The sequence below is a fragment of the Juglans microcarpa x Juglans regia genome, chromosome 3S, assembly GCF_004785595.1.
Source record: "Juglans microcarpa x Juglans regia isolate MS1-56 chromosome 3S, Jm3101_v1.0, whole genome shotgun sequence".
NCBI classification, from domain to species: Eukaryota; Viridiplantae; Streptophyta; class Magnoliopsida; order Fagales; family Juglandaceae; genus Juglans; species Juglans microcarpa x Juglans regia.
In genome coordinates, this window is record NC_054599.1 from 23,743,838 (window position 1) to 23,765,934 (window position 22,097).

The 22,097-nt window shown below is 35.7% G+C and overlaps 2 protein-coding genes across 12 annotated transcripts; both read right to left on the minus strand.

The window, feature by feature from the left end:
- Positions 1-779: 779 nt before the first annotated feature.
- LOC121257713 (NADH dehydrogenase [ubiquinone] 1 beta subcomplex subunit 9-like) lies at positions 780-13,178 on the minus strand. 2 transcript variants are annotated; one of them, XM_041158886.1, is made up of 7 exons: positions 13,134-13,178; positions 4,179-4,318; positions 3,990-4,031; positions 2,510-2,591; positions 2,032-2,087; positions 1,383-1,456; positions 780-974 (listed from the first exon to the last, which is right to left on the minus strand). In XM_041158886.1, exons 2-6 carry the CDS (start codon positions 4,308-4,310, stop codon positions 1,415-1,417), a joined length of 354 nt encoding a protein of 117 aa, XP_041014820.1. In that variant the 5' UTR covers positions 4,311-4,318; positions 13,134-13,178; the 3' UTR covers positions 780-974; positions 1,383-1,414. The 2 variants fall into 2 exon arrangements, with proteins under 2 accessions (XP_041014820.1, XP_041014819.1); XM_041158885.1 differs by lacking the exon at positions 13,134-13,178 and having other exon boundaries at positions 4,179-4,374.
- Positions 5,019-13,166, minus strand: LOC121257712 (kinesin-like protein KIN-7E). Of its 10 annotated transcripts, XM_041158875.1 has the most exons (18): positions 13,015-13,145; positions 12,806-12,937; positions 12,279-12,477; positions 11,480-11,569; positions 11,148-11,396; positions 10,520-10,609; positions 10,334-10,434; positions 10,111-10,224; positions 9,956-10,037; positions 9,806-9,873; positions 9,640-9,705; positions 9,373-9,497; positions 8,355-8,691; positions 7,456-7,557; positions 6,901-7,368; positions 6,385-6,744; positions 5,811-6,130; positions 5,019-5,559 (listed from the first exon to the last, which is right to left on the minus strand). In XM_041158875.1, exons 5-18 carry the CDS (start codon positions 11,365-11,367, stop codon positions 5,238-5,240), a joined length of 2,775 nt encoding a protein of 924 aa, XP_041014809.1. In that variant the 5' UTR covers positions 11,368-11,396; positions 11,480-11,569; positions 12,279-12,477; positions 12,806-12,937; positions 13,015-13,145; the 3' UTR covers positions 5,019-5,237. The 10 variants fall into 10 exon arrangements, with proteins under 10 accessions (XP_041014809.1, XP_041014814.1, XP_041014818.1 ...); XM_041158880.1 differs by lacking the exon at positions 12,806-12,937 and having other exon boundaries at positions 11,148-11,384; positions 13,015-13,166; XM_041158884.1 differs by lacking the exon at positions 12,806-12,937 and having other exon boundaries at positions 5,811-6,124; positions 13,015-13,166.
- Positions 13,179-22,097: the final 8,919 nt, after the last annotated feature.

The window sequence follows — 22,097 nt, forward strand, 5'->3', positions numbered from 1 at the left end:
ATATAGCTTAACATGAAAGGAAAGTGGGAGACGCGAATATTTGGAGTTATGGACAAAAAGTGATTTCCAAATTACAATGCCTTCAAACCATTTCAATATTCAATTGAGAATGGTATTGATGGAGAAGTAGAGATATTAGAAAGATGTTTGGCACAGATTGAATGCTGAGCCTGTTTCATTGGAAGCATCAACTGGCAGTCCAGGGATGGGATTGTATGGATGATGTTTCACCTTTGGATTCGAAAATGATCTTGACACGAGGATAATGGTGCAACTCTATTTTAACAGATCAAAGGCTTTTTCAAAACTAAAATTTCTGGAAGGAACGTTATCGTGTACAGATTTCCTTCACATACAGAGCAAAGAAAACGCCTTTCCAAGTATAAAAGGTTCATTTCCATTTCACTTGAAATGGATAGCATCCATTTTAGAGTAAAATATGAAATATTTTGAACATTTTGACAAAGGAAATGATTAAAATACATCATATTTCACACTAGATGGATTGAATCCTTGTTTTTATACACCGTCTTCGTTGCAGTGGCTCAGTGGGTTCAAAGTCATGTTTACTGCACCATCCGCTCATCTCCTTTAATTTACTAGGGCCTAAAAGGATTGGGAATTGCGACTGTACAAGTTTCATGGTTGGATAGACCCTGATTAATGTTGAATGATTGCCGAATAGCGGACTGGGCGAAAAAATACAGGGGAGGCGTGCGGATGGGGACAGAATCAAGGTGTTCATCAAAATGCTTATGCTGAATTTGCGACATGTAGCATGCTAAGTTAACACTTGGGGAGGTCTTTTATATTCCACTTCCAGGGAAAACCAAATAAACATGAATGAGCAAGTGAACATCTCAGGCGTTCAAAAGTTCAAAGCCACCATTTGGCATCACATATAAAAAGCATCAAAGACACCAACCTTGATCATACAAAGCATCATCATCTTTGGAGTCATTGACCATGTCAATCTGCACCAGCAGTTTTGTTCATATTAAATATTGAAATGATCTAACAAGAAGTAGAGAGAGTGAATATAACAAGTAGAGAGAGTGAATAAGCCCAACTCCTTCCAATTGACTACTGTGTGCAATACTTGATAGGGTGTGTGTGTCGAACGCATCGCTAATATAAATGCTTGAGGGGAACAAGCAACAAAATGTCTTTAATATCTTGCATTACATGTTTCCCAACAAAGAAAGAACAATAACATATAACCAAATCTAGGTTGACCTAAAATTAATTGATCCCTTCCTGATATACATTCAATTCTGTTGCAGCGATTGTGCAATTGTACTTGAAAATGATTTCATGATTAAGCTACAAGCTCAAACAAAATTAACCAAAAAACACGCTGTCAAGCAAATTATTTAACTAACCTTTATTTATTGCCACAAATAGAAAGCAGGTTTTAGTCATTGTCTTCTCGACCATAGTTGTATACTATCTCAATCTGCATTGACAAAAAAATATCATAACTGTGTCAGAAACAAATGACAACCACATCGCTTGACTTACAAGTGTGGTGAAGTCCGAGAGGCGGCGGATTGAACTGAAACATCCACCAACATGTAATATTACCACTACATTTCACAATCTAATAGGAATAATGGGATATCAACAGAAAGGACATAGTAGTTCAACAAATGAAAACAACCCTATTCCCAAACATATAGAATCTCCCTCTTTCTTTTTCCCAATGTTCTCACATTTTTTTATATTCCAGTCTCGTATACAAGGCAAAAGGTAGAAATACCTTTTTATGAGGATTCCTCCAAGTAAAATGAAACCATCTCATATGGCCACGGTCATACAATCAACGTAAGAAAAATGCCTATCCATGTCCAAATATTCTCCCATGTACATAACATTCAAGTACATAAAAATCAATGTAGTCTTTCATTTAACAATTGTTTCAAATGCACTGCAGGCTTGGTAACAAGAATGCAATGCCTTCACTACATAATGTGACAAAGGAAAAGTGATTCTATATCTTGTCTGCAAAAATGAATTATCATAATAACTCACCCCAGATGGCGGAGTTGGGTTTCGAGTGAACTTTGAACCTCCAGGAGCCCAAGGAACTGCAAAAAATGAAGGAAAAATGAAGTCATAAGTGGGCTCCATACTGCATAGGTAGACTTAAAACTATAAATATAAAGCACTGCTGGATTCGTATTTTCACAATCACATACATCATCCAACAATAACTGAACATAACTCAGTAATATATTTGCACAGTAGTCCATCCTCGTGCCAATGCGTGCAGTTTTGTCTAATGTCCCAAAAATATTACGAATGCCAATCCTACAAGGGTCATAACCTTTATATGCATGTTAAGATCCAACACACAGATGGATTTTTCTGTCAGTAATTTCCAAACCTTAGGAAGTATTGTGAACATGCCATCAAAATAACACTCAAAGATTTTTCACCGAGGTGCTGCAGTAGAACACCGAGTATATTTTAACCTCAATTCTGAATTACATTCCACCATACTGCTTACCAATATAAGGATCAGGGTGCCGCCACTTATTGTGACTTGCTTCACCATCAGCTATCATTCTATCAATTGTGTCAAGGTCTTCCTGTAAATCCACATACGAAACAATTCATCAGGCAGACTAACAAAATAAAGGAACAGAATTTAGTCACATGGAGTTGCATTTGAATACGGTACTAGAATTTATTACCTTCACCATCATATCATAACCGTCATCACAATTCTAATAATTTATACACCTTCTTTATTCCACAGATAACTGCTACATATACCATACATTGGCATACTAAGCAAATTTCTGTGCTTATCTATGTTTTGTATAGTCATGTAAAAACAATAGTAACATCTGAACTACGTGAGAGAAACTTGAAACTAAATTGGATGATATATGAATTGCACACAAGACTTGTTGCCAAGCTCATATTGCAGTTTCAGTTCAAGATATAAACATTTTGAGGACACAGAAACAACATATCACATAGTGTTGATTCTAAAATCTGATAGCATTCATTATAGTTGACATCTCATTATTTTATAACGGGAGAGTGACATTATTGCAATGCCCTGAAGTAAGAAGGAGCTTCTCCTCCAGTACTTACGGTCGAAAGACAGACCATATAGATAAATAACAAACATGAATAAGGTAGTTTTTTCAGAAAAGACTTGCTGCTCCCCTATCTGAATCTTGCAAGTGACTAAGCGGGAAATGAGAATCGGACTTGAGCTCTCTCGTCTGGAATGGAGGGACGTTTAAGAAGCCCTTTGGTAGTAGGTATGGGCACGCTTCTCTCAGGAGACAACTGAGGCAAGTAGCTAGCTGTCTAGAACACGCTAGAATAGATTCTAACTAATTCTCTCGCTCTGATCTTTTATTTCTTGTTTTCTTTCAGGGTGATTCCTACCATATTTGAACAGTCAAAACTCAGGAATTTACCATCACATGATTAACAGAGCTACTGCTCATGATTTTCTGTTGACGTTTTCTGCTTCTTAGAATGTATTTAGGTGTTTCTTTTGTTTACTCCTTGTGGCATGACTTCGCCTATTTGATTCATATTAATAAAACTTTCTTATAAAAAAGAAAAAGAAAACACGACTAACTCTAAATAAAAGAAAGATAATGCTCTTGATTTTATTAAAATGCATAGTCTTTTAATTCCCAAAATCCAGGATCAAAAAATTCCCCTCGCAACGATTTGGCCAGTTCCCACTCATAATTCAACACCCGGGAAGTATTTTCTACCCAAAAACAAAGGGGAAAAAATTATCAGAACGCGAATTAAAATTTATCCATAGCAATGCTCCACTCTTACAAGTCCCCGTCAATCAAAGTTGGGATTGTTAGCGTTATAGGTATAATTTTACAAACAGAAGACCACTACATTGGTAAGGCTTAAAAAACCAATTTTGCAGCGAAGTTGAATTACTTCTAAACGAATAGAAGAGATATTTGTTTGAAGGAAAAGGCTCTAAGAGAACGAACCACGTGTTTGTTGGCGTCGAAACGCTCACGGAGGTCTGAAGCCTGAAATAGAGAAATCAAGAAAAATTAAAAGCGGAAAAGGTGAGAAGCAGCAGAAAAAAGAAAAGAATCAAAATTTGAGGGTATGTGAATCGACGAGATGGAATCGGGAACAAAAGATCTGTGAAGAATGATGCAGGGAAGTAGTACATCTTGGTAGAAGAGGTGGCGATGGACAGCCCAGTTGAGAGTGTCCTTGAGGGCTCGCCTGTACAGGATCCGAACCCTCTCCTTCTGGGCTGCTCTCCGAGCTGCGTACGCTGCTGTAGATGCCACGCTCATCCCTCCCTCTCGGTTAACTCTTCGTCCTTTTGCGGCACAGTTCAGGCAGCGGAAGCTATAGTTTTTGTCGAAGGCTATGACACCAAAACGACACCGTATACACCCTGGATTAGGATTTCTTCTTGGCGTTTTTGTTTTATAGCAGCTTTTTAAAAAGTTGTGTTTGAGACTTGAGGCCAATGAGGGGGCCTGTTCTCATGTGACGCCTAAGCTCCGTAAAGAAACGATTTTGTGGCCCATTATGTTATTTCGGAACTAACATTTCAATTCTAACGTCTCGTTTATTTTTATAATTTTTTTCAATTCTTTTTATTTAATCATTATAATTTTTTAAAAAATTTTACAAAAAATAAAATAAATAATTTAATTTTTTCAAATTTCAAAATAAAAATAATATTAAAAATATATATTTTAATAATATTTTATTCAACTTTTAACTTTAATCTCAATTCATCTCAACAAATAAAAAATTTGCAAAAACGAACGAGTCCTAAAATTGTTGAAAATGGAAGCCGGAAGATACATCTTTTGTATTGCTGACGTAACACAATTTGACTTCAATAAAAGTCTTGATGTATGGTATAGATAGGAAATCATCTTCTCAGGTATGACAAGTGTGTGTTTTTGAGAGAGAGAGAGAGAGAGAGAGAGAGAGAGGAGGGGGGGTTTCAAGGAGAGATGACTAGAGTTTAATTAACTCGGCAGATACAAGAAATTGACACGCATGGATTATATTCATGAAGGATACAACAAAAGCCAGATTCCCAAAACCCAATGAAGTTTTCCAAGTCAAGATTTTTAGGCTTCTATTACAATCATAAACAAGCTGTCTCAATCTCAATCGTGAAAAAAGAAGCTATATGGCCAATCTAACCCGCAAGACATCACCTCTACTATTTTATATATGTATGGGCATATAAACAAAGCTCACAGAAGGATTGCCTTGTTGTTTTTCCAGTTAAACGATCTCCGTCTTGCATGTGGAGAAGCGAAGCTAAGCCCAAACATCTCTTTGAGGGCCCGCCCCCGTTCTACAAACCTTATCAACTTTGCAACAATAGCAGCACTCTCTATGATGTGATTCATATCATTTGTGTTGCCCCACAGTTGATTCACCAGCTGCAGTCTCCTGCGCTTTGAGTCCAATGCAATACCCCATCTTTGGAAAAGCCTCTTTCTCTCTTGCTCTGAAAATCTTTTCTGCAATAGCTTGCTCAGCATCTCTTTCTCCCGACGAAGAGCCTTCATGCTGTCTCTCCAAAAAAGCATGTTAGTTTCTTGTGCATAAAACACCCGTGGAACAATTTCTATGTTGCAAGGAACCAAAAGTGTAACATCTACAAAGCCTCAGACCGGAGGGAAAAGAGTTGAAAGAAAGATTAAATTTCTACCACATTTTTCTTAGGACACCCCTCCGCTTTTCCCAAGGGGGAAAGAGAAGAAAGGCTCACGAGGTCTTGAAAAAAAATTTGTACCATATAACAGAGAGAGAGAGAGAACCTTGAGGCCAGTGTGAGAGTCCGACCATTTTCCAGAGTCCGATTTCCATGAGAAAATGATTCCTTGAGGAAAGATAGTCTCCTTAGCTCCACCCCAAGGTAAATGGAATCCGTTGGATCACCTTTGAAGAGCAGGAAGAAGTAGGTTCTGTGGACTAGTGATACATTGCAGGTGTGCCAGAGTTCAATTATCGTTCTCTGCTGCCTCTCAAATTCCAGTGGCCAATCTAGAGGAGCTTCTAGTGATGGAAGTATTGGATCAACTCCTACATCTTGCACATCCTTTCCAAACTTATTAACAGTTGGTCCCGTCTCCTGGTCCTAGCATGCACATAGAAAATGGAGGCGGCAAATTTGATGAGATTTACCCTGCCCAAAATTTCTAAACTCTGCAATTTACTATTCTATCAGTATTTTTCCAAGCCCATACAAGCATTTCGTTGCATCTAAATAGTATTTTCCTGTTGACATGAATACGAAAAACTTCAACTGACACTAAAGGATAACAGATATTATGAGAAAAGTAATACTAGCATAACAGAAGTTAAAATATAAGTAAACAGGCATGGTCTCACATGACCGTCAACAAGTTGCTTCTCATAATCAAGTTTAGCCATTTGCTTTAGTCCCGCAACAAAAGTTTGAATGCTTGTAATTTCCACATCCGCAGAAGTTTTGGCGCCCTTCGCTTGTTGCTCATCTATGGAAGCAGTCCCAAAAGAAGACTGAGAATCATTTCTTGACAAGCTTCTAGCGTTGGCATCATAAGTTAATAAAGGCAACTTCCTTCTAAGACCTTCTGGTCTTCCAGGGAATTCTCTTTCAAACCAATTAAGTGGGGTGCTCTCAATTGAGTCAGTCATGAGATCTGCCCTACAACTCCAGCTCCTTGTTAACTTAAGCCTTCCAGAGCTCATCATACCAGCTTCCATGGCCTGTGGAGATGATTCATTAGGTAAGCTGACAAGAGAATCAATAGTCATTTGCACATAATTAGGTAAGAACTGACGAGAGAATCAATTGTCATTTGCACATCGTGGAGTTTCTGCTCCAACACGCCATATTTAAGAAACAATTTGGATTTGACTTACTTCTCTATTTGCATTCACAGGAGTCGACATCATTTCCTGGCCAGCTCCATCTCCATCCCTAGACACATTCAAAGCCAGTGTTTCTTCATTTCTACCAGTTCTCAAGGCATGGGATTCAGAATTCTTGTCCTTGCTTGACTCTTCCATCTCGATACATCTAACTTCCTTGCAGTAGTCATCAGCATCTTCTGCAGTTCCTACTGCACTGTCCGCTTGCCCCTGACTAAAATGAGATCTAACCAATTGCTTTCCAGTTGACAGTGGTGAAAAGGTACCATCAGAAAGAGAATGGTCCTCTGGATAGCTCCTGCCATCTCCATCTCCATCTCCATCATCATAATGAGGATTTTCAAACTTTCTGACACCTACATTTGGATAACCAAGATCAGTAACACTTGATTCTGATACTGAACAATCATCGTCCCACATATCTTCCCCATGAGATCTAGGATGATCACTAATACTAGCCTGAATGAGAATAAAAACAAGAGTTAGCAATTAGAACAGCATTCTGAACATGCAATGGAACTCAATAATGATTATGAAACTATATACTTGTCTTGAATTCTGTTCATTTCCAATCATGCGAAGCAAATCCTGAATCCGCGATTCAGCAAGATCTCGTTGCTTAGTTAGCTCACTAATTTCCTTCTCCATCTGCATGATAGAACAACATATAAACAATTAGTCAATATGTAACAAGTTGCTTGCTCTTTATAACTCGTATACCTTTAAACATCTAAAATGCTTTAAGTTGGGTGTCACACCAGGACATATTATTAGCCTCCTGGATTATGTTAAAGGGGTTTCAGAATGTGTGAATACAGTATGGATATTAGTACAAATTGAATAATTGAATCAGGTGCAGCCACTTCTGGAAACAAACCTATAACATGTAATCAACTAAAGAAAAATGAAGACATTTGTAACTAGCCAAGAGATCCTTAAGGGTACTTTATAAAGGAATCTTTTCATAGTCTTATGAGTGGCACAAAGATTTATAGTTTGAAGTCTGTGTGGTTGTCACATTTTTGTCAAAACTAGCTATGAACTTATTTAGAAAAGAGATACACAAAGACCTTGCCCTTAAGAAAAAGATGTACACAGCACCTTGTGAAAGTAGGTGCCTGTAAACCCATGGACGACATCAGACACATTCAGATGCTAACCCTCTAACATCTCTTATGACATTTTTTTTTCTTTTTTCCTAACATTTTGTGATAGAAAAAGAGGAAAAACTTCAGCATAACATTTCTTAATCACATCACTCGGCATTTCTTTTCTTGATAAGTACATCACTCAGCATTTCTCATTCAATTCCTGTTCCACCCCCCCCACCACGCGCAGGTGAGCCCAACATAGTGCAAATAACATTTTGACTTACAAATATAGTAAAATGTGTAACTGTGGTCACATATGAAGGGAAGTTGAGACAGAGAAAGTAGAGTAATAACCTTTTCAATCCGGAGATCTTTCTTTCTCAGTAGTGCTGCATAATCACTAGTTGAGGAAGCAGGGGTGGGACTTTTCAACTCACTCTCCAACCTAGCCAGCTCTTTCTGCAAATGCTTAACCAGGGCCTTATCGGACATGACAACATTGACCTGTGCTTTTGTCGTCACTTCTTTTGCACAACAAGCAAACAGAAGAGTGTTTCTAGTCTGCTCAACATGGCTTCGTGCAGGACTCAGAGTGCAAATGATGGCAGTTCTAGCATTGCCACCTAAGCAAGGCTGCAGAATGCGAGTCAACTTAGAATCTCTGTAATTGATGTGTCCATGTTTTCCCTTACTGCATACAATCATATTACCAGATTATGAAGCTAGAAATAATATTATTACCACTATAGCATGTCAATCACCAAATAACGCAAGAAAGGCAGAAAAATCAAGCAAAATGCATGTGCACACATACCCAAACGGCGAGAGAGAGAGAGAGAGAAAGAGAGATGAACCAATGATGTGGGAACAAGGTTTGAGTGTCTATGCATCTGACAAGCTAATGATAAATGAACAAGGTAATATGTAGTTCTCACAGGGCATTAAGGTTGCTTAGATTTTACCCGTAGAGAGAAACTAGTCACTACCCTTCCAATATTTTTTACAATTTATCTTCATCATAGTGCACAGTGTAGCATCTGACAAGTAACAAGCAAAATATTTGGAGACAATAACATAACTAGATATTGTGTACTGGAATTAATGTCTCAAGGGAATTCTCACTACAAGCAACATCCTAAACATCGTGTTAGAAGCAACCAAGCTTCAATTTTTGTGATAGCAACTCGATACAAATATAGAACTGCACTAAAGCTTCCAATCCATGAAAGTGTTCTACACGGAGTGAAATAGACACGATCAGTAACTAACAAATAGCCACACCCACAACCCTAACTGATGATAGGTTAGAAAATTCTTAGACTGGCGAATGATTTTGCAGGAGAAAATTGTTAAGAAAGAAGAATTAGACAACCTTAATTTTCGAATAACGGTTCCCAGAGTAAGTAAACTACGATTTATGTGGCAACCCTCTTTCAATCTTGCCCCAGCCGATAATGCTTGAGATGCACGCTCGCTCCCTGCCAAATCTATAAAATTCTGCATATAAACACAGACACAGACTTTAAAATTTTTAACTACCTTTGCAGTTTAATTTTGTGCCCTGGAATCTTCTGATAAAACCCACAGACAATGTTTTGTCATTGAACATCAGATTGAATGGGAAATAATTTGTCCATACCACACTTGCTGCAAGGGTGGTTGAATTGCCTTTGCCTAAGAACTCGCGAGCAGAACTTTCGATTGTCTGCAAAAGTGAATACCCAGAGAAGGTTTTGGTTAAAAACAAGAACAATGCGTGTAAAATATATGCTCTAATTTGAGAAGAGGAAGGAGAAGGGACAAACCAATTTGATAATTTGATGAGATCTGGAACTTCTCTCATTCAGCAATGTCTCCCCTATCTGTCTTTGAGCTGCAATAATATACTACGATAAAATATATATATATATATATAAAATATCAGAAAACAGCAGAATTTTTATAAAATACTCTACCTTCACAAATGGAAAGGAGCTCCTTAAAATGGTTCCAGTCCCTCAAAGTTTCTTCTGTAACTTTCTCCACGATAGTCCCTCGCTGATGATAATGTGATATCACAAAATCAATACATATACTCATAGAAGGAACTTACAAGAAAACTAATATCCACCTCAGGATCATCTAGCAGCCTAAGAGGAGTATTATCTGTGCTAAGAAGGTCTCTGACAGCTTCATTGTATATCTCAATTGCTGAGAACTTCAAAACAAATGCTCTTTCATCATGCTGAATTAAAAAAAAAAAAAAAGTGTTAACAAAATCTACAAACAAGAATATTCATTGAAATATGAAATTGCTACTCGAACAAACACACCAGATTTGTAGTTTTTATTACCCTTTGTATATAGTCAAATATGTCTGCCACTGTGTACTCGGTAATTCCAACCATAGTGTATGTCTTTCCGCTGCTTGTTTGCCCATATGCAAAAATACTAGCTGAAAATACAAAATGGTGGAAAGTTTTCACTTGTTAAGTAATAAACATGTGGAAAATAGATAGCCAGGACACTATTATACTTACAGTTGATACCGCTGACAACTGAAAGAGCAATTGTTTGGGCCCCTTCCTCGTATACCTGTCTTGTAGAGCAGTCGCCCCGAAATACTTTGTCTGTCACCAAAATAAGACCAAAGGAAAAGAACTGAGATATTATACACCAACCTATATCTCTATGAACTCTGTTAAAACATCTGCCAACTGAAACCACTGTAAAATCCAACACAAATATGGTAACGCCTGTTTTGATGCTTGATGCATTGAAAAGATCTAAGCCTAATTTCAACACTTAAACCTATGAAGATGTTTTGGTTTTATAAGCAATGCATGATAATTCAGGGAAAAATAAATTTAAAGCTTTCTAGTCAAATTAAATTGAGAAAAGTGTCAACCAAAAAAATATAGAAGAAGAAGATGAAGCAAAGCTACAATAGCATTCCAAGCTATCTACAAATTCTATTTAAAGCCAGCAAATTTTAATCATGACAAATGGTTAGTTGCTTGTGTGTATGCTACAAATCTGCTAAATACGTTCCAAAGCAAGAGAACCTGCCTCATCCATACAAGCTACATGTAACATTGTACTCAAGATGTAACCATGGAAAAGGATTAGCTGTGGACAGAGTAAACATATAGATGAACGCATCCTTACCAAAAGAATAGGCACTTGGAAATGTGGATCCCTCACGCAGGGTGTTCCGGTATAAGATTGTGGTGTCGTTGATGCATTCCCAGTCTGCAACTTCATTCGATGCACTCTCCTTCTCACTCAAAGGCCTCAATCTGACAAGAACAAGAATCTTCTCCTCCCGACCACTCACTCCTTGCATCTTCTCCCACTTCATTAGCTCTTCCCCACCTATTGCTCCCATTTCTTAATTTCCAGTTTCTATCAACAGTTCTTCAAGGGCCAAAAGCCAATTCAATCAACATAAATCCATAATTTCAATTTGTAAAAACAAGTGCTAGTGGTCAAGTACTCACAGTCGCTATTGCTTCCCTAAAATGCAAGACGGTTTAGATGTTAAAAGCAAGGTTGTTGCACTTGTTAAACGATATTAGACGCATCATCATCTGCAACAAGAAGCTAATCATGGGTCTTAACCAACCAACCTCAAGAAAAATAAAGGAAACACGCAAAAAGAGAAACGAGCTAACTAGGGGTTATACCAGCACCACCAAGCTAATCGTGTGTTTTATCCAACAACCCAAAAAAAAAAAAAAAAAAAAAAAAAAAAAAAAAAAAAAAAAAAAAAGGCTTTCATGTATCTGAAACGACAAGCTAATCATGATTATCAGCAAGTACCCAATACAATGGAAAAGCATAAAAGAAGGTTACTCTTACTCGTGGGTTTGTTGTGATTAACTCATTTCATAATTCTTAGATCCTAATAATAATTATTATTATGTCATTAATAATATCATTATCATTATTATTAATACTATTACTTCTTTTCACAGATTGCCCTCGTTCCTAATTATCTAAAATTTTGTTTTGCATTTTTACTCTTTCCTTCAACGACAATCAATGGCATGTCAGAACAGAAAGACTTACAGTAGTGGCAACCCACCACGCTTGAAGACGAAGTAACGGAATATCACATAATTTTCGGTGGCCAACCGATCTTGGAACTTTGCAGATAGGCCGGTCCCCAACCTACCGCTCCGTCGCTCTCTCTCTCTCTCTCTCTCTTTCTCTCTCTCTCTCTCTCTCTCACACACACACACACACACAAGCATACATCATCTACAAGCACAACGACTTTTACTAGGTGAAGTTTACCTCTGGTTTGTTTGTCCTTTTCACCAAGCTGTTAGGCGTTAGAGAACAGAGAAGCTCCAATTCCTTCTGTGATTCTCTTCTGAGTCCCACATAAGTCGCCGCTTCAGCCTCTTTGCCCGCGTTGTTGTGAAAAAAAACCCAACTCTGAACGCTTCGGCTTGGCTACTCTCTCTGCTCGCTCTTCCTCAACGTCCGTCGTCTGTAGCACAAAATCCAAAACCGCTTTATAAACTAATGTATGTATATATTACGCTCCTGAACAAGCTTTATAACGCTTTCCCATAAACTCCCCGAATTTAGCGCATCTAAACGTTGGTGCTTAAAATAAATCCAACGGTAAATGCATTCAACAAAAATACCTAAACCACTTCAAATCCAAATAATTCACCTTCCGAACTAGGAAAATGAAATACACTTCGAAATTAGAATTACTTGAAAATCAGACGCATCCAGTAGATCTTGAAAACGGTTTTACAATAAGGTCCATAATTTTCAAAAAAATACGGAAGAATATTAATTTCACTGACCTAAGCAAACTTTCTGCGGACCACAATAGGAGAGAGATGGGAAAATTATATACAAAGACGTAGCTTCAAAGCGCAAATATGAAGGAAAAGCAGAGACAATGAAGCTTTACGCGTGGAATAAAGCGATGAAAGCTGGAAAAAGGAAAGAAACTGAGGAAAAACGAAGAACAAGTACCAAAAAAAAAAAGGGGACGGGAACGGAACTGAACTGTACGGAAGTTGATAGAACAGTGAAAATGGGCGAAATTTCGGCCTCCACGATCTCAGAAAAACCGTAGCATACACAATGTGAGAGAGACGCAGTTGGTGTCGAGACTCAAACACCAACCTCTCTCTCTGTCTCTCTCTCTCTCTCCGTGTCTGTGAATGTAGCAAAGCTCCAAGAATTTTCTGACGCGGTGTCAACGTTGAAGTTTCTCACTGCTGAGCTATGGAAATTGAAAATGAGTGCTGAATTTACTTATGTGCCCTTGCTTTTGTTCCGAGAGCTGTGGGCCGTGGGGTGGGGAACTCCGCCAAGTCACGTGATAAAAGTGCTACAGAGGTGGTTAACTTCGCGCCACGTGGGTTCTATTTATTTAATTTAATAGGTAGCTCGAGTCGAGATTTCAGCTTTTTTATCACCGTCCAACTGAATCTTTCTTTTTCAGGATAATTCCATCCCTCCTTTTTTAATAATTATTAAATGGATATTATGCTTTCATAGGATTTAATAATGCCGTCCCAATTATTAAAAAAAAAAATTATGAATAATTATTGAGTCGTTAAACAAAATAAAAAAAGTTTCGACCCGTACGTTTGGCAGTTGAAAAATCATGATTTTCTTTAATAAAAGCAAGAATTAATAATAGATAAAAATTTGTTGTATTTTACTATTTGTAGTGAGGTTTCAGAAATTCCTAAGAATATTGGGAAAAAAAAAATATTGACGTGATTTTTGTTAAACGACACGGGCTTTTCACTTTTAAACACTGAGAAAAAATAAAAATAAAAAACTCTCGGAATCACAATTATTCGATATTTTTTTAATAATATTAGATATAATTATGAATTATATAAATATCGTGTATTCATTTTAAAAATATTTTTGTATTTTATTTTTATTTTGTGATGTGTTAAAAAGAGATATTGGGTGGGTGGGAGGGGAGTCAAGGGCTTCAACAGCAAGTAGTGTTGAAAATGTTCACTAAACTTCTTGTAAGAAAAATAAGAGAAAATAATCAGAATTTTTATCCCTAAATAAATAGCAAACAACGATCTGATTAATATAATTTTTCTCGTATTTTATATTAAATAATTATTAAGCGAGTCCAACAGGTTTCTTCTATCTTGTTATGGGATTACGAGGGCATGCATTCCTCTTTCATTGGATCCAATTTTATAGTCTTTATCGTTTAAAATATAAGTAATATTAGATATATACAATTATAAGATATACAAATCTCGTATTTTTTTTTTTTAAAATACAGATTTTATTATTAAAAAATAATTTTTTTATATAACTCTCATATTTATTTATTTTTTTAAAAAAAGTATGCAAAACTTACTTACATTAAAACTGTAAATATCGTTTATTTATTTCAAAACTCCGTCGACAAATGTATAGATTACAAACCCTCAAGAATTTTTTATTTTTTTTCCCCTCTTCTGTCTTTTGTGGATTACAAGTTACAAAGGAAGTAGGCGTAAAAGTCAAAAGAGAGGGAAAGATGCAACAAGGTCCCTCTATTTTGCTTGGTTTGGTACCAAGAGCTCATGATGTCCCTTGAGTTGGTGTTTTCTTGTTGTTGGTGGCACCCTTTCCGTTGAAGTAAACGGCTAAGTTTTAAATATTATTTATTTGCAACAATATTTATTTGACTTAAAACGATCCTGCTCATTTTAATTAATTTCACAGCACACATAAGAGACGTGTTAATAAACGTGCTTACCTCTAAAATTTGGCTCCCATTTTATGTTTTTTTTTTTAATAAAATAAGTCACCATGGACCGTCATCGGAATAAATAAAGTCTGATGATATTCCTCATAGATCTTACACTATTTGTTGTACATTTGAAAGAATTATAGTCACTTCTGAAAAAACGAGTTAAATTTTTTATTCCCAATTGAAGAATGTTTCGAGCATATTTCTTTTATCAGAAATTCTATAGACAACCGCGTGCGTCTCCGCCGCGGCCCCGTGGCTGATGTGGCATACGGTCATGTCAGTTGACTTATTAAAAAAAGAAATGGAAACAAAATAAAAAGCAGGAAATGAAAATAATGCCATCTGCTTCGTCTTCGAGTTGCAGAATCCCAAACTTCGTCTTCTGCTGGTCTTGGCCCAAAGATCATCTTTTCCCTAGCTTCATTAGGTTCCAGAGTTTGTCTTCTGTCGCGGGTTCAGTTCAGTTCTATGTTGTAGTGGGTGGGAGCGAAACAAACACTCCCTATCCACCTCCCTCTCTCTCTCTCTCTCCATCACATATTTTTCTCTCAGCTGATCGCTCAACTCAAAACCCAAAAGGAAAATTCGAAACACTCATAAAGAGTATTTTTTTTTTTTATGAGTGTTCAAACCCTGATTCTTCTCGGTTGTTTGTTTTCTCGTGTTGATTCGGGTGCTTCTATTCAAAACCAGGTTGATTTATGTTGTGAAGAAATGATGGAGATGGATCGAAGATTGCTTTCATGTTCACCAGTTCCTCAAAGTCCCTGAATTCAATGAAAGTAAGCAAGAGAATCAGCTTTATCGAATAGCTTCCCTCTACCTTAACTCCTTGTCTAGTCTCGAAGACTTCGATTTTAACAGCCTTGTCTTCGGCAATAAGCCTAACGACATTGTTCTCTACCTCGACCCCAACTAGACTGTCGAGGACAACTTTCCCAGTTTCGGACGGACCGTATGAGAGAAAGCTTCGCTTCCAAATGCAGCCAAGACGGTGATAATACTGTTTGTATTTGACGAAGGATTCCAGATCGGACTTAACCTTGTTTTTGAGGTCGTCTTTCATGGCGATATTATCAAAGGTGGAAGCGTGCGTAAAGGGAGCGGATCTGCACCTTCAGTCACCACCCTCGCTGCGATGATGATGATGGTAATGATCGGGCATCGAAGGAGATTTGGGGAAAAGAATGAATCAGAGGAGGAAACGAATGGGGTTTGGAAATGGGAAAAAAATCAAAGGCAGGGAGGGAAATCGAATGGGAAAGGAAAACGAAGGGAAATGAAAAATAAACAAAATAGCGTTTTTACCTGCCACGTGAGAACCGGTTCAGCGGCAAGGACGCAAAGGTGATTGTCCATAAAATTTTTATTTTTTCAATAGGAAAGCTGGAAATACATTGCCAATAGAGTTGGTGGAGCGTTTGTTGACATTTGAAAGACAAATATATTATTATAATAATGTTGGCCGAAATAATTATTTGAACGAGATTGATATCATAGGCTTGGAATGATTAAGATTTAAGGTCTAGTTTGGTAGTGTGCTTATGAGAATATCTGATTATTATTTATTATTTAATATTATTATTTATTTATTTTTTATTATTATGCACTATTATTTAATATTTTATTATTATTATTTATAAAATACCTGAGAATACCTCACTACTACGCATCCAAACACAACTTAAAATACTTGTTAGCTAATTTGGTTTCTAAAAATGCTACTGTAGATTTCATTTTAGAGTAAAGATTTATACAAACCACAAATATCACAAATATACAAGCTGTGTAAAAAAATAAATCCCACCATAAAAATGTGTAAAATAATTTTTTTTTTTGGCGAAATCCACTTTTATTTTTTATATATAAAAAATCTACACGAGACTTGCACATGACCTAATTTTGCACCTAGCATTACTTTTTCATAGTAGATGAAACACTCATACGGATAGTATTAGATACTGTAAAATCCACATATTATGTTTATTTTATTCGTTTTAACCCGTTAAATTTACATTAAAAAAAAAAAGAAAGATAATTATATCTCTATTCATACGAATATATAATCACAAATAAACAAAATCCCAATACACTTTGTTTTAGACAAAAGAAAAAGAAACAAAGCATCCTTTGTTGAGAGTTTTGGATTGCAACTACTAAACTATAAGTAGCTAGCTAATGAATTGAACATATAATTTATCAATTATTTATGCAGTCCGGTCCGGTGCTAATGAAATGAGTTGAAATAGTTCATCTAGATCATGATCACGATGGTAGCACGATGTAAGACATCTCAAGTGCTGACAAAAGAATATATATATATATATATATATATATATATATATATATAGAGATATATATGTGTGTGTGTACTTGTGTATGAATATACCACTAAACAAGATCATTAACGACTGTATTAGTAAAAGATATATATAAGTGATATAGTCAAAGACTTGCAACACCTTTATCTGGGTTTATACATGTTGCATGCACGCGTACCTATTATTATTAGATGGGTCCATCAGGTTCCCCACTATGAAAGCAATACCATGTGAAAATTAAAAACTGTTTTTAATTGGAATATTAGAGCTATATATTTAATATATATAGCTGAATATTATATATTGGGTGAAAGTTTCTTATTTTCCTGTCTGTTTTCTGGTTGTAGTAAATTATAAATGAAACTCGATGCTGATCATTTAATTGCTTTAAATCCCTGCAAAATTTATAACTCATTGATGATCAGCAAGTACTTCGACACTTGGAGGCGTCACCCAATGATTTTCTTCATCAGGGTTGCATGCAATATTGGTGCATATATGTCTAACTTTATTGTTTAATTATGATTTAAAAAAATGTTATAATTATAAAGAGATCTTATAAAAATAAATTTATAAATTGACGTTATATGCAACAAGGTCCCTCTATTTTGCTTGGTTTGGTACCAAGAGCTCATGATGTCCCTTTAGTTGGTGTTTTCTTGTTGTTGGTGGCTCCCTTTCCGTTGAAGTAAACGGCTAAGTTTTAAATATTATTTATTTGCAACAATATTTATTTGACTTAAAACGATCCTGCTCATTTTAATTAATTTCACAGCACACATAAGAGACGTGTTAATAAACGTGCTTACCTCTAAAATTTGGCTCCCATTTTATGTTTTTTTTTTAATAAAATAAGTCACCATGGACCGTCATCGGAATAAATAAAGTCTGATGATATTTCACGTAGATCTTACACTATTTGTTGTACATTTGAAAGAATTATAGTCACTTCTGAAAAAACGAGTTAAATTTTTTATTCCCAATTGAAGAATGTTTCAAGCATATTTTTTTTATCAGAAATTTTATAGACAACAGTGTGCGTCCCCGCCGCGGCCTCGTGGCTGATGTGGCATATGGTCATGTCAGTTGACTTATTAAAAAAAATGGTAACAAAATAAAAAGCAGGAAATGAAAATAAACGCCATCTGCTTCGTCTTCGAGTTGCAGAATCTCAAACTTCGTCTTCTGCTGGTCTTGGCCCAAAGATCGTCTTTTCCCTAGCTTCATCGAGTTCCAGAGTTTGTCTTCTGCCGCGGGTTCAGTTCAGTTCTATGTTGTAGTGGGTGGGAGCGAAACAAACACTCCCCTGTCCACCTCTCTCTCTCTCCATCACATATTTTTCTCTCAGCTGATCGCTCAACTCAAAATCTAAAAGGAAAATTCGAAACACTCATAAAGAGTATTTTTTTTTTTTATGAGTGTTCAAACCTTGATTCTTCTCGGTTGTTTGTTTTCTCGTGTTGATTCGGGTGCTTCTATTCAAAACCAAGTTGATTTATGTCGTGAAGAAATGGTGGAGATGGATCGAAGATTGCTTTCATGTTCACCAGTTCCTCAAAGTCCCTGGATTCAATGAAAGTAAGCAAGAGAATCAGTTTTATCGAATAGTTTCCCTATACCTTAACTCCTTGTCTAGTCTCGAAGACTCCGATTTTAACAGCCTTGTCGTCGGCAATAAGCCTAACGACATCGTTCTTTGCCTTGACCCCAACTAGACTGTCGAGGACAACTTTCCAAGTTTCGGACGGACCATATAAGAGAAATCTTCACTTCCAAACGCAGCCAAGACGGTGATAATACTGTTTGTATTTGACGAAGGATTCCAGATCGGACTTAACCTTGTTTTTTAGGTCGTCTTCCATGGCTATATTATCAAAGGTGGAAGCGTGCGTAAAGGGAGCGGATCTCCACCTTTAGTCACCACCCTCGTTGCGATGATGATGATGGTGATGATCGCGCGACGAAGGAGATTTGGAGAAAAGAAGGAATCGGAGGAGGAAACGAATGAGATTTGGAAATGGGAAAGAAATCAAAGGCGGGGAGGGAAATTGAATGGGAAAGAGAAACGAAAGGAAATGAAGAATAAACAAAACGGTGTTGTTTTGACCTGCCACGTGGGAACTGGTTCAGCGGCAGGGACGCAAAGGCGGTTGTCCATATAATTTTTATTTTTTTATTTTTATTTTTCCAATAGGAAAGCTGGAAATACTTTGCCAAAAGAGTTGGTGGAGCGTTTGTTGACATTTGAAAGACAAATATATTATTATAATAATGTTGACCGAAATAATTATTTGATAGAGACTGATATTATAGGCTTGGAATGATTAAGATTTAAGGTCTAGTTTGGATAGCTTATGAGAATATCTCATTATTATTTATTATTTAATATTATTTTTTATTTATTTTTTATTGTTATGAACTACTATTTAATATTTTATTATTATTATTTTTTTATTATTTATAAAATACCTGAGAATATTTCATTACTACCTATCCAAACACAACTTAAAATACTTGTTAGCTAATTTGGTTTCCAAAAATGCTACTCTAAATTTCATCTTAGAGTAAAGATTTATACAAACCACAAATATACAAGCTGTGTACAAAAATAAATCCCACCATAAAAATGTGTAAAATAATTTTTTTTGGTGAAATCTACTTTTATTTTTTATATATAAAAAATCTACACGTGACTTGCGCATGACCTAAATTTTGCACCTAGCATTAGTTTTCATAGTAGATGAAACACTCATATGGATAGTATTAGATACTGTAAAATCCACATATTATGTTTATTTTATTCGTTTTAACCCGTTAAATTTACATTAAAAAAAAAGAAAGATAATTATATCTCTATTCATACGAATATATAATCACAAATAAACAAAATCCCAATACACTTTGTTTTAGACAAAAGAAAAAGAAACAAAGCATCCTTTGTTGAGAGTTTTGGATTGCAACTACTAAACTATAAGTAGCTAGCTAATGAATTGAACATATAATTTATCAATTATTTATGCAGTCCGGTCCGGTGCTAATGAAATGAGTTGAAATAGTTCATCTCGATCATGATCACGATGGCACGATGTAAGACATCTCAAGTGCTGACAAAAGAATATATATATATATATATATATATATATATAGAGATATATATGTGTGTGTGTACTTGTGTATGAATATACCACTAAACAAGATCATTAACGACTGTATTAGTAAAAGATATATATAAGTGATATAGTCAAAGACTTGCAACACCTTTATCTGGGTTTATACATGTTGCATGCACGCGTACCTATTATTATTAGATGGGTCCATCAGGTTCCCCACTATGAAAGCAATACCATGTGAAAATTAAAAACTGTTTTTAATTGGAATATTAGAGCTATATATTTAATATATATAGCTGAATATTATATATTGGGTGAAAGTTTCTTATTTTCCTGTCTGTTTTCTGGTTGTAGTAAATTATAAATGAAACTCGATGCTGATCATTTAATTGCTTTAAATCCTTGCAAACTTTATAACTCATTGATGATCAGCAAGTACTTCGACACTTGGAGGCGTCACCCAATGATTTTCTTCATCAGGGTTGCATGCAATATTGGTGCATATATGTCTAACTTTATTGTTTAATTATAATTTAAAAAATATTACAATTATAAAGAGATTTTATAAAAATAAATTTATAAATTGACGTTATGTACGTGGTTCACTGGCCAACAGGATTGTAATAATGCTCTGCATGGCATGCAAGGTGGTGGTGGGGGCGGGGGCGGGGAGCGGGGGGGACCAGATAACCCAGTTGAAGGACGACCCCTCTACATGCATCTCGTAATCATTAAGAGCTATATATCTTTTATAGCTTTTCTTCTTTCCTGCGAGGTGATCAAATACACAAAGATGTTAGTTGAGCTTAGGATTCAAATGATGAATGTGAGAAATCACTTTTGAATGGATAAATATTTAGTTTTAAAGCTTACAAATTAATATAACTTATTTTGATACATGATATTATAAAGCTCTTTTTACATGAATATCGTATCTAAACACTTCTCTTTCTAATATTCTTGTTCTTTTGTATATTTACTTGGGAAGCACGGCAGAATAATCATTCGGAGAAAGTTCACAAGTAAAAGAATAATACTATATATAGTTATAGAGTATATAAATGTTGTGCAGTCATTTTAAAAAAAATAGAACTCATTATTAAAAAATTAATTTTTTTCCCATGTGAATCTCATATATATTTAATTTTTTTCAAAATAATTACGCGGTATTTATGCACTCACGACTGCAACTATCATTTCTCCATGTAAAATGACTAGTGTTGGACTTAACTATTCATTACAAATGAATTTACAATAGTTTTTCTTTCTTCGTTTTCTACCCCTCCTCAAATTGTTTAATTCCTTGTATCTCATTACCAATAATTAGTTTAGTTAATGGAATATCCACACACCAGTGAAGTGGTTTCAAACCAAACTAAACATCCTACTAATTCCCACAAAATGATTACACATCAAATTGTGGTTATTTAACTTAACATGACTTTTTTAAGCTGTGTTCGGTTGTTGAATCAAATTCAATTTTTTTTAGACTAATTATTGATGGGACTCATTACTTTTTCAATTTCTTCATAAAAAATTTAAACTCATTTCAACATACTTCGTACATTTTAACCTAAAAAGTTAAACTCATCTCAATCAAAAAAGTTAAACTTGACCAACTCATCTCAACATCCAAACGTAGCCTAGCCTCCCTACGCTACAAATGGTTAAGACACGTGTGAGGGTATCCTACGCTACATAAAAAATGGACTATATATGTTTCATGAATATTAATATTTCTGCCGAAACCCTTAGGATCAAACAATATCGTAGAAAAGTAAGGGCATACTATCAAACAAAGTAGTCGCATGTTATTTTCAAAGACACCATGATCATCTCCATCCATTTTAGCTGAAATTACGCCACAAATTAACGCTGATTTAGATTAAAAAGGTATTAATCAAGTACTGTAGTTTTATAATATATAATTAAG